At 37.6% G+C, this 18,261-nt stretch overlaps 1 protein-coding gene across 6 annotated transcripts in view; it reads right to left on the bottom strand.

The window, feature by feature from the left end:
• plch2a (phospholipase C, eta 2a) overlaps positions 1-18,261 on the bottom strand; it is a 138,812-nt gene that overhangs the window by 55,805 nt on the left and 64,746 nt on the right. Inside the window, exon 1 of one of the 6 annotated variants that reach the window (XM_016286272.1) lies at positions 11,578-11,747. The exons of the other annotated variants lie outside the window; for them this stretch is intronic. Coding sequence (XP_016141758.1) covers positions 11,578-11,620 — 43 coding nt within the window. The 5' untranslated portion in view covers positions 11,621-11,747. Of the gene's footprint in view, positions 1-11,577; positions 11,748-18,261 lie in introns of those variants that run through there. 6 annotated transcript variants of the gene reach the window in all.

The raw sequence follows: 18,261 nt of genomic DNA, 5'->3' as shown, positions 1-18,261 counted from the left end.
TCGGCCCGCAGCACAGCACATCCCTGTCTAACACACCTATTGCAACTCATGAGCTCATTAGTAGAGTTTTTAATGGCCTGAATGGGCCACGTCAGATTAGTAAAACACCTCAAACGCCTCCAGGAGCAGAACTCAGAAACACTGTTCTATGGTCCAGAATGGAGGACTTTTATTGGGCTACCAACTTCCAATGCCTGATCGGTATTCTGATGCCAAAGGGTATTAACTCTGATGTGGGACAGGTTGGGATAAGAGTTTCTGAATGTGTGGTTACATTCTTTGGCTAATATATAACGGTCACTGTATAACGGTATAATGTATAAGGGTCACTGTCCTGCAGAGTTTCAAGCCAACTCCAACCAGCTCCAAAACACTTGCTTGAAAGGTCCTAGTGGGTCTGAAGAGCCTGATTAACTGGATCAGGTGGGATTAACAAAGGTGGGAGCTAAACTGTCTGCAGGACAGTGGAATAGAAAGACTAGGAGCAGAATTAGACATTCTTGGTATAACTATTACACAAAATCACAAAGTACTAGAGATGCCAAAGTTGCACACTGCTCTAAAAACTCTGAAGCAACTACATAGTTAAACAACAAATTGCATATCAGAGTGACTTTTTTACATATAAATAACTTTGTTTATTGTTATTGAAATAAATCACTTTGGTCACTTTATTGTGAAATGTTTACTTTATATGAAATATGGATAAAAATGCCAGTCCATTGACAGCCTATTAAATTGCCTTAGACTTGGAACATAGTGCAACAAGAGAACAATGAATACAGCAATTGATCTGTACACACTGTATAATTATGACATAAATAGCTACTGATTAACCAATGAAAGCCATTAGTGGTCATCTTAACAGCATACAGTAAATACAGTCATTATTATTATTATTATTTTAATTTTTTGGTCTCAAGAAAACTAATTAGCTTTCAGCTAGAACCACTTTCTTAAACATAAAGATTCAAAATCTTAATGATGAAATAATAAAATGGTAGTGTCAATCATCATGTGTAGCCTGTTCAGCAATTACAACAGTGTTGGTGCTTTACTAAATTAGCTACTGTGATGGTGGATAATTGTTCTGTGTTGATTATGCTGTTAAGAAAGTTACTGGCCACAACGTTTTTAAGTTCACTTGTTGGAGCAAATTATTTTAGCATGCTTCTACAAGTCTGAGCTTTTACCGTGGCACATGTTTCATGGAAATCATACCCAAGCGCTTCTCATCACAAGTGCAATGCTGTACCAGGTGCGCTACTGAGCAAATTTACCATGTCAGAAAAGCCATAAATATGGAGCTGGCTATATGATCCAAATGTCAAACTGTGCAAATCATGCACAAAAAAAGTGTTTTGAGTTCATAATATAGTATTATGCTTTTTATCTTTAAAAATAACTATTTGTGTGAAATGGAATAAAAAAGGTGGATGGTGTTTTAATGCCAATAATGTTTGTTTCAGCTGGAAACTACACTAAATGATACATAGGTAATATACTGTAGGTATGTTTTTTGAGTTTTGCAAAAATGTAGGTTGAGACACATTTTTCCCATAAGTATATGTTTAATAGACTGTTTTGGAAAGAAACCCAGTGCTAATGGATTACATATTTACCCATTATCAGCCATGTGTTTTTGAACAGTGTTGCTTAAATATTCATAATATTGAAAGAATTTTTTCTATATCAAGTCGAAATCTATAGAGCCTAAGATGTGTTGTTATGTGTGTAACGCACTGGCATTATTTTACTATAGTTTACTTCTCTATATATATTTATTATTAGAATTCATTCAAAAATCAATTTAGAGGGTTCTGAATTAGGTATTTAAGACATTGTATAAAACCACTGCTAGCATAGTTGGAGTTTTGACTCAAAACCTTATAATGTACTTACAAATATATACACTAACCCCTGTGACAACTTCATTGTGTGACAACTAGCCCTGGTTTCATATATATATACAGGTGCATCTCAATAAATTAGAATGTCGTGGAAAAGTTCATTTATTTCAGTAATTCAACTCAAATTGTGAAACTCGTGTATTAAATAAATTCAATGCACACAGACTGAAGTAGTTTAAGTCTTTGGTTCTTTTAATTGTGATGATTTTGGCTCACATTTCACAAAAACCCACCAATTCACTATCTCAACAAATTAGAATACTTCATAAGACCAATAAAAATTTTTTTTTTGTGAATTTGTAGATTCTCTATGGGGTTCAGGTCAGGCCAGTTTGCCAATCAAGGCCAATCAATGGCCAATCAAGCTCACCAACACCATGGTCATTTAACCGACTTTTGGTGCTTTTGGTGACCAGCTTTTTGAATATGCTGATTTCATTTTCCAGCAGGATTTGGCACCTGCCCACACTGCCGAAAGCACCAAAAGTTGGTTAAATGACCATGGTGTTGGTGTGCTTGACTGGCCAGCAAACTCACCAGACCTGAACTCCATAGAGAATCTATGGGGTATTGTCAAGAGGAAGATGAGAGACACCATACCCAACAATGCCGATGAGCTGAAGGCCACTGTCAAAGAAACCTGGGCTTCCATACCACCTCAGCAGTGCCACAAACTGATCACCTCCATGCCACGCCGCACTGATGCAGTAATTCATGCAAAAGGAGCACCTACCAAGTATTGAGTACATGCACAGTAAATGAACATACTTTCCAGAAGGCCAACAATTCACTAAAAATGTTTTTTTTATTGGTCTTATGAAGTATTCTAATTTGTTGAGATAGTGAATTGGTGGGTTTTTGTTAAATGTGAGACAAAATCATTACAATTAAAAGAACCAAAGACTTAAACTACTTCAGTCTGTGTGCATTGAATTTATTTAATACATGAGTTTCACAATTTGAGTTGAATTACTGAAATAAATGAACTTTTCCACAACATTCTAATTTATTGAGATGCACCTGTATATATATATATATATATATGCTTTGTTAAAAGTCAATATATATAAAACTCTCCTTCAATTTGCATGTATTGAGCTTGTGTTCTGTCCTTTTCAAAAGCAAGCAGGCCTGTTTTGATTATCACTAATTGTATCTCAGATGAAAGTGATATCACATAGCTCTTCCGCTTACACACACACTCACACACCCCTCACAGGAAAGGCTCCTGTTGGATCACACACGTCAAAAGCGGCGCAGAGAGGGCAGCCTCCAGTGTGGGGAGAAAGGGAGTCTGAATGAGCAGATGGCGACACAGGGGAAAGGATACGGTGCCCTGCTGGTAAACTTTCCCCGGGCGAAGGCTTGGGTTGGGAGGGGGCTCAAATGTTCTGGCTTAGCTAATCCTGTGCCTATGGACGACATGGACTGCTCTTACTGAAATGAAGAACTAACCCTGTTATGTGTGTTCTGTGTTTTCTGCTAACCCCAAGTGCATTTATTCTGCTTATGAAGAAAGACAGCTCTCTTTACATTGTAGGTAGCACTTGTCTTTTTGAGCAAAGCATCAACCGCTAAAGTATAAAGTATATGTTACTTTGGCACAGTGAGGGATGACCATGATTTTGCCAAGTGTCTGTATCCAAAAACTAACCTATAGCTTATTAAAACAAATTGGGCTGAAGAAATGTTACACTAACAGACTTCAGTCAGAGTAGCGCCATATTAAATTTTTGACAGAAATGCATGGGGGAGGATTAGAATTGTTGATATGCTCTTTCATTGGATGTAAATAAATAAATGCACAAACATTCCCTGAGAGATTCAGGTTAAGTCCCATGACTCAACATGTGCCATGACTCACTCCCACCCATTAAGCATCTCTGGGATTTGATGTGTAATCTATGAATGGTATCCTAGATAAATAAACATACATGCATTATTTCCTAAAGAACTTGCACTTAGAAATTTGGCTAACTGTGATTTTCCGGCTCAACTATTTCAAAAACATCTCCGTAGGTAATTATATATGCTAGTGCTATGGCCTATTAACAAAAGCGGGTAAACATTAGATCTCAAGGAGCAATATCAAATGCATAAGCATGTCATCGCAATGCTCACTTACACATAGACGTTTGAACAATAAATTCAGTCTTTTTGTGGCTTCTGATCTTACTGAATGTGTGCAGGCCTGTGTTTGTGAGAGTGTGAGTTTGGGTTGTCACATTAAACCAAGATGCCACGCTTTACATGTCTACCTGTGACTACAGCTCACAGCACTAACACTGTAAAAACATGTACAAACACCAGCAGTCTTCAGCAGAAAAGCACACCTCCCACATGCAGCTAGCTTTGTCTCTGCAAGAGCAATCTTTTCTGCCATATTTTAGAAAAGGCGCAAATCAAATCTCACCATATCAGCAAAGCACAAAAGGTTTTTAGTATTCATTATGCGCCAAAATGTCATACTGTCATTTCAACGTATAAGAAGGGGCTACATTTCTCTTTAAATGTTCTGTACAATTCCATGTACCTTAGTTTCAAAGACAAAAGAGAGTACATCTACACATGAAGCTGAACAGAAGTCTGAGCAGAGGAATCACGGAGACTTTCAAATGAATATATACAGTATATAACAGGAACTCTGCATTTTAAAATAATGATTATAATAACAAAATTAACAATGATGGCAGCACAGGAGCTTAAAATACAATTGAAGAAGATGAACTATTTGACTGACTAGAATTTAGAAGGCCTCTGTTCTCCACTGTCAAATTTAATGACACCATTGCTCAGGTACAAAACAGCCCTTTCTTCCTCTTCCCTACCAGAGAGAGACGTCATGTTAGGCAGGATATGCTGAATAGAGCTTGATCGCCTCAAAGCACAACAGAAGAGGCATTTCAGCGTGCAGTAATCAAGGAAAAAGCTCAAAGAACCATCGAAGAAAGAGTCAGAGTTCTCAAAAGTTGAGCAGTCTTTTGGTTAAGCGACGCTTCTCACCTCTAACATCTTTTCAGCTGGGTATTCGCAGTCTGTAGATGCCTGAAGTGGTATTCAGATGCCAGTGCCTGACATCCTCTCCACTGAGGAATTTCTCTCAGAGACATTCTAATGAAATACTTGTGTAAGGTCTTCAAAAGCTGTATCTCAGCATAGGCAAACAAATAAATGGTAGCAGTATACTATGAGAGAGAGTTGTTTTCTAGACTGAATGTGCTGCTCTCTATCTAATTTAAACCTTGGTGTCACAATGGTTTTGAATTTGGATTTGACTCTAATCTTTTATACATTTGCTCAGATCCCATTTGTGCTAAGAACTTTCATTTTCACCAAAAGAATACACAATATTTAACTGATATATAGATATTTTTTTGGCAGAAGAACCACATCTCTCATCTGGAAAATGACGTGAAAACAGCTTAAACTTTCACTTAGGTCTATAATTTCGAGCATAGAGTATTTCTTCAACCTTGTACATGCTAAACAACTAATGTAATAGCTTAGGGAAACCTCGTCTACACAGCTTATCCTTGCCAAGCCCTTTTAACTTTGACAGGAACATTTAGGGGAAGGTACAAAGAATTGTGTTCAAGAATATCATGTTTATTTGCGATTACATTGAGTGTTCCAACACTATTGGATATATCTTTCAGAGATCGAATGCCATGGACCTTGCAAATATTGGCAAATCCACTGACAAGTTCGTATTCAGAAGAGGGCAGTAGTATCCTGAAAACTTGAAAACAGAACTTTGTTTCCTGGCAAGCTGGTAAAAACATGCCAAGTTTGACCCCTGCTTAAAGTCACCCAATCAATTTTTATTTTGCCACCTAGACAAAGTATTTGCCATTTTTGAGTGCGATATGTATCAGGCAGTCCGTAGATGGTCCGTGGGCGAATCTAAAGCTGAGACTAGTCCCCCTGAGACATGTTCAGAGATGAAAGTTAAGCATCACAGTTTGTTGTCGAACCTCAGAATTAAATACAGTGCCCAATGGTTGTTAGTAACAGAGTGATGCCTCCTGTGTTTATGGAGCAAAGCTATCTCCATTGCATAACAAGTAACTTTACTCTTCATTCCTTCTCATGGTGATGATGCTCTCAACAAGTGGGACAATCCAGCAACAATTACACACCAATATCCTCTCATAGTACATCTCATAAACAATAATACTAGTATTAGGTTAGCTTAGTCTTCAGACCCTGGGATCTTAAAAATGTTGTAGGGGCTATCTTTAGTATTAATGTGCTGTATCAGTATAGACAAAAGGTGAGATGTGGATTTTTTTTAATTTTTTTTATATATATATCTGTCACCAACTTCAACACAACTGTGCATACTTGAGGCAGCTGTTTATCACTCTAGACATGACTCAGTGTTTGTGATGTTTTGTCTCTTTGTTATTACGACCAAACCTTAACACACACAAACTTGTGCTTCTGTCTTCCATGGATGAACAGCAAGAGATTCAGGATTCAAACTGCACTATTGCCAAGTGTCTGTATCCAAAAACTAACCTATAGCTTATTAAAACAAATTGGGCTGAAGAAATGTTACACTAACAGACTTCAGTCAGAGTAGCGCCATATTAAATTTTTGACAGAAATGCATGGGGGAGGATTAGAATTGTTGATATGCTCTTTCATTGGATGTAAATAAATAAATGCACAAACATTCCCTGAGAGATTCAGGTTAAGTCCCATGACTCAACATGTGCCATGACTCACTCCCACCCATTAAGCATCTCTGGGATTTGATGTGTAATCTATGAATGGTATCCTAGATAAATAAACATACATGCATTATTTCCTAAAGAACTTGCACTTAGAAATTTGGCTAACTGTGATTTTCCGGCTCAACTATTTCAAAAACATCTCCGTAGGTAATTATATATGCTAGTGCTATGGCCTATTAACAAAAGCGGGTAAACATTAGATCTCAAGGAGCAATATCAAATGCATAAGCATGTCATCGCAATGCTCACTTACACATAGACGTTTGAACAATAAATTCAGTCTTTTTGTGGCTTCTGATCTTACTGAATGTGTGCAGGCCTGTGTTTGTGAGAGTGTGAGTTTGGGTTGTCACATTAAACCAAGATGCCACGCTTTACATGTCTACCTGTGACTACAGCTCACAGCACTAACACTGTAAAAACATGTACAAACACCAGCAGTCTTCAGCAGAAAAGCACACCTCCCACATGCAGCTAGCTTTGTCTCTGCAAGAGCAATCTTTTCTGCCATATTTTAGAAAAGGCGCAAATCAAATCTCACCATATCAGCAAAGCACAAAAGGTTTTTAGTATTCATTATGCGCCAAAATGTCATACTGTCATTTCAACGTATAAGAAGGGGCTACATTTCTCTTTAAATGTTCTGTACAATTCCATGTACCTTAGTTTCAAAGACAAAAGAGAGTACATCTACACATGAAGCTGAACAGAAGTCTGAGCAGAGGAATCACGGAGACTTTCAAATGAATATATACAGTATATAACAGGAACTCTGCATTTTAAAATAATGATTATAATAACAAAATTAACAATGATGGCAGCTTAAAATACAATTGAAGAAGATGAACTATTTGACTGACTAGAATTTAGAAGGCCTCTGTTCTCCACTGTCAAATTTAATGACACCATTGCTCAGGTACAAAACAGCCCTTTCTTCCTCTTCCCTACCAGAGAGAGACGTCATGTTAGGCAGGATATGCTGAATAGAGCTTGATCGCCTCAAAGCACAACAGAAGAGGCATTTCAGCGTGCAGTAATCAAGGAAAAAGCTCAAAGAACCATCGAAGAAAGAGTCAGAGTTCTCAAAAGTTGAGCAGTCTTTTGGTTAAGCGACGCTTCTCACCTCTAACATCTTTTCAGCTGGGTATTCGCAGTCTGTAGATGCCTGAAGTGGTATTCAGATGCCAGTGCCTGACATCCTCTCCACTGAGGAATTTCTCTCAGAGACATTCTAATGAAATACTTGTGTAAGGTCTTCAAAAGCTGTATCTCAGCATAGGCAAACAAATAAATGGTAGCAGTATACTATGAGAGAGAGTTGTTTTCTAGACTGAATGTGCTGCTCTCTATCTAATTTAAACCTTGGTGTCACAATGGTTTTGAATTTGGATTTGACTCTAATCTTTTATACATTTGCTCAGATCCCATTTGTGCTAAGAACTTTCATTTTCACCAAAAGAATACACAATATTTAACTGATATATAGATATTTTTTTGGCAGAAGAACCACATCTCTCATCTGGAAAATGACGTGAAAACAGCTTAAACTTTCACTTAGGTCTATAATTTCGAGCATAGAGTATTTCTTCAACCTTGTACATGCTAAACAACTAATGTAATAGCTTAGGGAAACCTCGTCTACACAGCTTATCCTTGCCAAGCCCTTTTAACTTTGACAGGAACATTTAGGGGAAGGTACAAAGAATTGTGTTCAAGAATATCATGTTTATTTGCGATTACATTAAGTGTTCCAACACTATTGGATATATCTTTCAGAGATTGAATGCCATGGACCTTGCAAATATTGGCAAATCCACTGACAAGTTTGTATTCAGAAGAGGCCAGTAGTAGCCTGAAAACTTGAAAACAGAACTTTGTTTCCTGGCAAGCTGGTAAAAACATGCCAAGTTTGACCCCTGCTTAAAGTCACCCAATCAATTTTTATTTTGCCACCTAGACAAAGTATTTGCCATTTTTGAGTGCGATATGTATCAGGCAGTCCGTAGATGGTCCGTGGGCGAATCTAAAGCTGAGACTAGTCCCCCTGAGACATGTTCAGAGATGAAAGTTAAGCATCACAGTTTGTTGTCGAACCTCAGAATTAAATACAGTGCCCAATGGTTGTTAGTAACAGAGTGATGCCTCCTGTGTTTATGGAGCAAAGCTATCTCCATTGCATAACAAGTAACTTTACTCTTCATTCCTTCTCATGGTGATGATGCTCTCAACAAGTGGGACAATCCAGCAACAATTACACACCAATATCCTCTCATAGTACATCTCATAAACAATAAGACTAGTATTAGGTTAGCTTAGTCTTCAGACCCTGGGATCTTAAAAATGTTGTAGGGGCTATCTTTAGTATTAATGTGCTGTATCAGTATAGACAAAAGGTGAAGGTTTTATTGAGATGTGGATTTTTTTTATTTTTTTTATATATATATCTGTCACCAACTTCAACACAACTGTGCATACTTGAGGCAGCTGTTTATCACTCTAGACATGACTCAGTGTTTGTGATGTTTTGTCTCTTTGTTATTACGACCAAACCTTAACACACACAAACTTGTGCTTCTGTCTTCCATGGATGAACAGCAAGAGATTCAGGATTCAAACTGCACTATAAAAGGAAGTTTCTGCTTAGACATGCAACCATAAGAAATGCATTATATTAAAACAGGCAAACTGTATGTCGTCAGTAGAAGTTCACTTCTGCTTGCTAGGCTAGATTACTTTTTCACCAGTAGTGAACTGTGAAAAGCTAAAAAGGGACAAACCCAACTGCTGGGTCAAAACAACCCAATAGCTGGGTTTGTCCCTTTTTAACCCAGTGCTGGTTTCTTTTTAACCCAGCATTTTTTAGAGAGGCAAGGAAATAATTCAATAGTGCTTACCCAAGTTTCAAAAACAGCTCTCACACCAACCAAACGAACCAAGCACTGACACCAAACTGACTTGAGCGCACAACAAAAGCTCCAGTGTGGAAACACCATGACAGTCCTATAATCCCATGTGATCAATTACTTGAAAAAAGGTGTCTACAGATTTCAAATGAAAACAGATAAACAGAATACTGCATGTGCCGCCACAGTGAGATGTACCGTAAACTCTCTGTACTGCAAAATAACCCGTTTTACATGTTAAAGTTTTGTTTTATAGACCCTCCAAAGGAGAACACAACCGTGTTTGAAAAGTTGTCAGTGATGGAAGCATAATCGGAGAAGTCCATAAGCAGCCTCTTTTTTTCAGACGGGAGTCACGCCATGAACACAGTGTGCAGATGCAGCTGACAGGAAGCTGGCAAGGGCCGCAGGTACACGCTAAGGGATCTTGAGAAAGCGTGACTGTCGGATATGAAGCAGTGGGTTTGCGTTGAAAAGATGACGGGTGCTCAGAACTTCAGGATGTCAGAGCACTTCTATTTTGGATTGGTTTTGTGGAAGGCGATGATGCTTGCAGTATTCTTTCAGCTAGTGTTCATAGTGTGCACCATTAGAGCATCACAGGTAGGAAACCGAGAGACTGCAGTCGCAACAGTGCAGTAAAAACGAGAAAAATCCAATAGTATCAACATTCTGTTGTCAACTATGCAACCCAGAGTGATTTTATTCAGTTTGCCTCTTTCTTTCTGAGGTTTTCTAACATCGGTCTTTAACTAGTTTGTTCATAAGGTAATTTAAAACAAGGCCTAATTATTACAAATTATAATAAAAATATATGTTTGCACTTCACTGATTAATTCTGATTATTTTACATGTTTGATTGCAATTGCTATTACGTTAACAATTCCAATTACGATCCCAATTACACTGATGCTTATAATTACTGTATTGTGTGTGATTGTTTTTAATTTTGATTACAATTATTTTTGCGGTTATGTTTTTCGTATGATGTCAACTATTACACTTATGATTTCTATTGCGAATACAATTGCTATTACAGTAACAACTCCGATTACATTTTTGGTTATGATTATGTTTATAATTTAAATTTTGATCATTATTATGATTATATTTGCAATTATGCTTTTGATTAGTACTGTAAATAATTACACTTATGCTTATAATTGCTATTGTTTACTCTAATTATGTTTTCAATGACAATCAAGACCTCACAGTGCCTTCTGAGATGTCATTAGATGACCATTGTTGCACACAGATGTGCGTCTGTGACGTACAGTAACTGCAAACTCAGCTTGTCTTGCTTTGTTAAACTTATCTCTGAAAAGCCCTGAATGAATCAGTTCCTTTATTTCTCCCAAACTGATTTTCGCTTGTTTGAGGATGCTTTTGGTTTTCATATTCCTTTGGTGATCTAATTAAACTGATATCGCAGCATTCTTTTGCACAAAAGCAGCACATCTCAACCCTCATCTCATGCTTTAACCAGTACAGTCATCAGATCTCTACCCAATATAAAACCACTTTCATTCAGTAAGTAACTTTGGGAGTTGGGAGAAAATTACATAATCTTAAACACTGGCACTGTAAATAATGTTTCTGTAAGTTATCTTAGAAATGTGCTTTATGTGGTGAAATCTAACTGGTTTATTTCAAGTCAGAAATATTTCAAATGCACGAATCAAGCTTCAATAATAAAAGCAGGTAAAAATAGCTCTTTAAGGCTGCACATGTTCACTTTTTACAGTGCACCTACAGAGCCACTGAATGTTTTTGCCAATTAAATAGTGCAAATAAAATCATACACACAGTGTTATAGCATATTTACAGAGGCTTTATGGTGTGAAGCACAGGGACATTATGAGATAAAAATAGAGAAATTACACTGAAGACAAAAATCCTCCCATGAGAAAGAGAGAGGTGTACACAAGAACTCCTACTTAAAAACACCCACCATTCTTCCATTTCTCATTTGCCTTGTTTAATTGAAATCGCTCTTTTAGTTCTCAGAAGAGTGTGAAAGCTTACCTTTCTCCGGACTAAGACTCCTAATATTGCTAGAATCCTCCATAATTCAAACTGAGAAGCCTCCATGTGCTAACAATACAGTAGGTGGCGAGATGTGTGCCGCTCTTCAGGAGAACAATCCCATGAGCTGCTCTTCCAGATGAGAACGGCTGAATACTCAGATTCTTGTGTCTCATCCTAAAGATGGGGAACCAAAGCACCTGCTCCTGTCTCTCTGCTCTGAGTCTTTTCTTTGCTTCTCCCTCCCTTCCTTTATCTCTCTCTGCCTCCTCCTCCCTCTCATCCAGCTCTCTTTCCCTCCACTCGCATCTGAGAGTACGAGAAGAGCCCGCTCGGAGAGCAGAGCCACGTGTGCGGCCGCTTCAGTGCTGCCTTATCACCTTAAAAAAGATGCTGGGAAACAACTGAGTAATTTAAGAGAGAGGACCAAGGAAGGGCCAGTAAACTTCAATGGCAAGAGAAAGACAGACAAAGAGAGACAGAGTAGCATGAGGTGATGGTGATTTGCAGTGTCTCTGTCTTCATCTCATGTTTTATTCAGCAGTGCTCTGCTCAGGGAGAGTGAATGTGTGCGTCTGCGAAGGAAAGAAAGCTTCGGAAACACTGAGGTGAAGGGAAACCAGGGACGCAGAAGAATGTGAAAAGGAAGGGAAGAAGTGAAGACTGAAGGAACAGAAAAGGAATTTTAGGACAATTCCATCATCCTCATGTTGTTCTAAACCTTTTTTTTTCTTCTTCTTTTTTTCTCTTCAAAACAGGGTTATTTTAACTCAAACTGAATTGAAAACCATTAAAAATGTACTTGAAATAAAATAAAGCTTCAGCTAGCTGCCAATGCAACATTTTATATATATACTGTATATATATATATATATATATATATATATATATAAAACTACTAAAAATGACAAAAAACAACAAATTATTAAAACTTTAACTAAAATTAAAATGGAAACTGAAAATATAAAAAGAAGATTATGAAGAGAAGGAAAGATTATCAGTGAACAACAATTTATATTCATATGGATTCAAAAGGTTTGGAATTTAGTGCTACTTTTATACTTTTACTTTCAGTTTTGTAATCTGACGGACATGGTGAACTGTCATCAAACAGGGAAAAAAAAGAATTCCAAAAATGATTCTCTTTTATTCACGGAAGAAAAACAGTTTAACAGGTTTGAAATGACAAGTAACTCATGACAGAAGTATCATTCTTGCTTTAAGTAAATGAAACAACTGCATAAAAGCTTGGCAAAACTTCATGAAATGACAAAAGTCAGTACAGAAGGAGTTCTTTAAAGCACATCCCTGAATGGCATGACAATGGGACTCATTGTCACTTAAGTACTTTAGGAGTTGATAATGCTTTTTTTGTCTGCTAAACATGGGCTGAAAGCAACATATAAAAGCTTTTCAGACAATGGCGAAAAAACTCACTTTCAGTATTTGAAACATCAGTGCACTTATGATGCAATGATGCGTGATACAGAGGGCATCAAGAAACAAATCACTTGTACAGTTTTGCATAATCCATCACATTTGATTGAACAATACAATAAAAGCTGCCGGTTGTTTGTCTCTCCCTTACAGAAGATGGAGACAAACTGATTTTTAATTCAATTGCATGTCATTATTAAAGTGGTTAAGAACATGAATCTTTTTTTGGGGGGGGGGGTCTGATGCATTTATTGCATCAGATGTCATGAGCAATTTTTAAAATGCCAGAAACTTAAAAGTAGTTTATTTATATTTAACTGTTATTGCAGCTTAAAAGTTAAGAATAAAATAACACTTTTTTTAACACGAAGCATGTATATTTAATGCATTTCAGAATCATTTACTTTTAATGCATTCATAATTCTTTATAATACACATTATTAAGCTGTGTGTTCTAGTAAAAACATCATTAAAAATGGCATTAAATATAAATTCATTATGGGATATATCTTGATATACCATGATTAGGTATATGATTACTTTAATATAATAATACTATACTAAACTACAATAAAACTATAATGTTCTATAATTATGAATATAATTATTTCTGAAGATATTAAATGTATTGCAAAGTTCAGTTTAAGACATAGAGCTCTAGAATGCACTATATATACTGACTTTAATTACAGCATTGACAGAAGTAGCTTGTGTTCTTTCCAAGTACAATTGTGTTTTTATAAAACATGTAATTATCTACATGCCATAGAAATCTGGCGTGACAGCCAAGAAATAGCACTGACACCTTTTGTCCTGCCATAGAGTGAAAAAGACCTCCTAACAAACAGCACTTAGATCTTGTCAAAGGCAATCATTTTGCCTCCATCTGAGATGTTATCACCAAAGCTTTATCCAGCATGAAGCACAAACAGAAGACTGATCCCACATGTTACATGTGGCTGGTTAACTAGAACAGGGTGCAAAAAGGACTTAAAGCATGCCATTGGATGGTGTCAGGAAAAAGCCATTGACTCCCCAAGTTGCAATTAATCACAAGAACAGAACAAATGCACTTTTGACTGCTACTACTTTTAAACGAACCCAGAAGGCTCGGATGCGTTTACGCTAAAGATGGAAAGCAAAGCCCAGGAGATGTGCAGTAAGAGCGTGCGGCTGCGTTCAGGAGCTGTCCGTGGTTCTGACAGCTCCAGCAGTCCACCTATGGGAATCACCCTTAGCTCAAAGAAAGTAGGTCAGAAGAGACCAACAGAAAGGAACAGGCACGCCGTACTGAACTGGACCATCTGTGCGTTGAAAACACCTCTTTGCATGGCTCTTAGTTAACGCAACTGATGACAAACACTTTCGACTAACAAAATGAATGTGTTACATTTCATTTTAATTACACAAAATCTGAAAAGGCACTTGAACTACAAGGCCCATTGGAAATATGTGTGATAACTCAAAAAACATGCTTATATGTACAATTGCTTCAAATGAACACTAGAGGCAGTAAAACTCAGACAACGTTTATTCCGTTCCACACAAAGTATGATTTACTGTGCCAGCGTTTCAATTGAAAATGGCAAATTTTTGCACAATTCCTTGCCCAATATTAAGTTATGACTTCAAAACAATTTTAACATGCTGTGAGATTTGAAAACTGATACTTTTGAATGTTAGTGTCACATATACAGCTTCATATGTATGTACACTATGGGATTTCGGTCACACTTTATTTTAAGGTCCAATCCTTGCTATTAACACACCATTATATGACTTTTGCCTCAATAAACCACCAATTTGCTGCTTATTAATAGATAGTAAGGTAGTTGTTGAAGGGATAGTTCACCCAAAAATTCTGTCATTAATTACTCACCCTCATGTCGTTCCAAACCTGTAAGACCTTTGTTCATCTTCGGAAAAACAAATTAAGATTTAAAATTAAGATTCCGAGAGCTCTCTGACCCTTCATAGACAGCAAGGGTACTACCACGGTCAAGGCACAAAAACGTAGTAAGGACATCGTTAAAATAATCCATGTTACATCAATGGTTCAACCGTAATTTTACGAAGCTACAAGAATACTTTTTGTGTGCAAAGACAACAAAAAATAACAATTGTATTCAACAATTCTTCCCTTCCGGAAGAGTAACACGACGCATGCGTGTGCTTTCCTCAGCACGTTTCCTCAATCCTTGCTGTCTATGGGAGGGTCAGAGAGCTCTCAGATTTCATCAAAAATATCTTAATTTGTGTCCCGAAGATGAACGAAGGTCTTACAGGTTTGGAACGACATGAGGGTGAGTAATTGACCGTTCGCAAAGAGCTTGATTGACAGGCGATTTGACCTGATATTAAGTGCCGCCGCTGCTATCCGTCATCTTGCCCGACAGCTACTGCAGGTCTCTATAGAAATCCATGTTAAAACGGGGTAAAAAAGATAGACTGAATTGAAACTTTTTCAATATAACTAAAAATGTGCGAAGGGTTAAGTTGGGCTGTTGTTGGCTGCCACAATAATGGCAATGAGCTAAGGAATTCCTTTAAAGTACTTGTTTTGCGTATCAGAAAACCGGTCATGTCCGGTGTTGTATGCATGGCTTGCAGCGCTCAAGTTAAAATACTGAGTGTGAAATAAAATAATATGCAAAAACGTGTGCTCTTATCATTCTGTGGACAAAACCCCATGAACTTCGCCCTGATCGGGAGCTACATATGCACATGAGCGCTCATCTGTTTTCAATGCAGCTAACCTCGAGTCGCTTCATGTCATCTTCCCACTCATTAAACTATGACAGGTCCTTTCCTACAAACAGACGGTCACTGCGACCCTCTAAAGTGATGAAACTATGGCGCCATGTGCCAGTCAATAGCCTATGTTAATGATAGGCATGCTAATAAGCAGCTAGTTAAGAACGGGTCCCTATTCTAAAGTGTTACGGAGTTTTCTAACTCAATTTGCTCGGTATCTCACACGATACGCCGTTGCACTTGAAAGGTGAAGCACTCCGATATGAATCCGATGGTTCGACAAAACCGCTCAAACCCATGTATGAAAAAGTTAAAATAGCATGGTCAGCGAACGAGTTTTTATATCATTTTACATTCATTAACACTATCGGGTAGGTTTAGGGTTGGGTTTGGTGAAGGGGGAATGTCATTTTTATGCTTTTAGCGACACTCACCTGAAGCATACCTGAAGCAATGTAATAAACATGTATTGAACATGCATTTTAACACCACTCACTGAAAATTTCACATCGAAATTGCTAAATGTGCAGTAAGGTACATAATAAATGGTGTTGTCACAAGCACATATTTTACAATATCTACAATGTGGCTGGTTGCACTTGAAACAACATTCACTAGAATTGCTTTTGCTTTACATGGATTTTAAAGCTAAATATTATAAGTGGTTAAAAATTATTGCTCAAACTTTGGATTAGCCATAACCATATCCAGTGGCATGCAGCGGTCATGAACGATACCTGAAGTTGTGGCGTTGAAGGCGTGGAATAACCTTATTGCATATGCATTTGTACAAGTTTCCTTTTCAAAATTATGGGAGGAGAGTATTTAAATGAATCACGCAACATGATTTACTAACGGATGTGAATTTACTGATATTTGCGCCATTTGTAACACCTAAAGAAATCATGTTTTAACCCATTTTTACCTGTGTTGTTAGCAGATTACATGCACATATTGTCCGCTCAGCTTGTGCTACGCTAATTTGCGCTGCTCCTGGTGGACTGCGTTGGTCTTTATGGAAGTGAGCAGATGGCTTCTGTGTTCTTTAATGTGTGCATTGTCAGCAAATCACCTGCATGACTTCCACCGGTGCGTTTATGGGATTGTACTCTCATGCCAATTTGCTCTGTTTGGTACATCAAAATGTCATAGAGTCTTGTGGTGAACTTTTTAACCTTAGCAACTTTTAAACCTTAGCAAGAAAAATCTAGTTTCCTAAAATATTAAGATATCAAAAACTGTTCAAATGCGGTTAAATTCCCGTAATCATCATCTCATTTCAGAGGCCATTTCTAAATCCTTTGAATCTGAATTGGGTATTACCTCCTCCATGCGGTTTGAATCTATTTATGATAGACATGAGTGTGTGCTAAAGTCATCACTGTTGGATCCTATAGGTTCACAGCCTCTGGTACAGGAAGATAAGGGATGAAGAAAAGTGAAGAGAACAATGGTGTCTTTCACCAGGTCGATTTTTATCTTAAGCTTAGATTCAGTTTTTGTAGGAAGGGGGTCAACCCACTTCTTTTCCAGAACCACCAAAATGAGACACAGCCTGATACGTATTTTCCCCCAATGCAGAAAAGCTGGGCATTGTTTTTCAAAGGTGCATTATCGTATAATGAGCAGTTAAAGTGCCTCTGGCTGGCTATGTTGTAATATTTATATGAGTTCCATGGAAGCTGATACAGCTGATAAACTACAGACGAAGACAAAATACGCTCAGTGTTCGGGATAAATAAAAATGATCCAATATAACCCAGTGCTTATCCCCAGGGGTTAAATTAAACAGGTTCTTTAGATTCATATTCATCTCAATTCTTTTTGTATGCTTGTCATGCATATATACTGCACAACAAAGGAAACAAGATATGAAAAATGGAAAGATATGAACCTGTTTAGCAATTATTGATTTACTTTTCACTTCATTTGGATGTAGACTTGGAGGCTTAGCAGTTGGATAAACTCGACACGGTTCATGCTTTATTCTTTGTTTTGGACTGCAAGTCATAGAAAACAACTTTAAAGGGGTCATATGATGCTTTTTTAAAGATCATTATTTTGTGTATTTGGTGTAACAGAATATGTTGACATGCTTTAATGTTCAAAAAACACATTATTTTTCAAATACTGTACAGTATTGTAGGTCCTCTATGCCCCGCCTCTCTCAAACGCTTCGTTTTCTACAAAGTCCCTCCTTCCGACAAGCGCAGTCTGCTCTGATTGGCCAGCTGACCCAGTGCATTGTGATTGGCCGAACACCGCAAGCACTCGTCGGAAATGTAACGCCCCTTACCATAATCAAGAGCTTCATCTTTCAAAATAAATGTAAAGACAGAGCCTGGAAGGGGAACAAAGTCTTGTGACAGACACAGTGATGAAGCTGGTATGTGTTTGCAGTACACAAGCCACTTAAGACAGCTGACTCCACTGTGATGTGAGTTCCCCCCTCTCCCCCTCCCTCTCCCTCTCTCTCTCTCTCTCTCTCTCTCT

This window comes from Sinocyclocheilus grahami, unplaced genomic scaffold (genome assembly GCF_001515645.1).
Source record: "Sinocyclocheilus grahami isolate Dianchi unplaced genomic scaffold, SAMN03320097.WGS_v1.1 scaffold208.1, whole genome shotgun sequence".
Taxonomy (NCBI): domain Eukaryota; kingdom Metazoa; phylum Chordata; class Actinopteri; order Cypriniformes; family Cyprinidae; genus Sinocyclocheilus; species Sinocyclocheilus grahami.
This window is presented reverse-complemented; position numbering and strand designations above follow the sequence as displayed.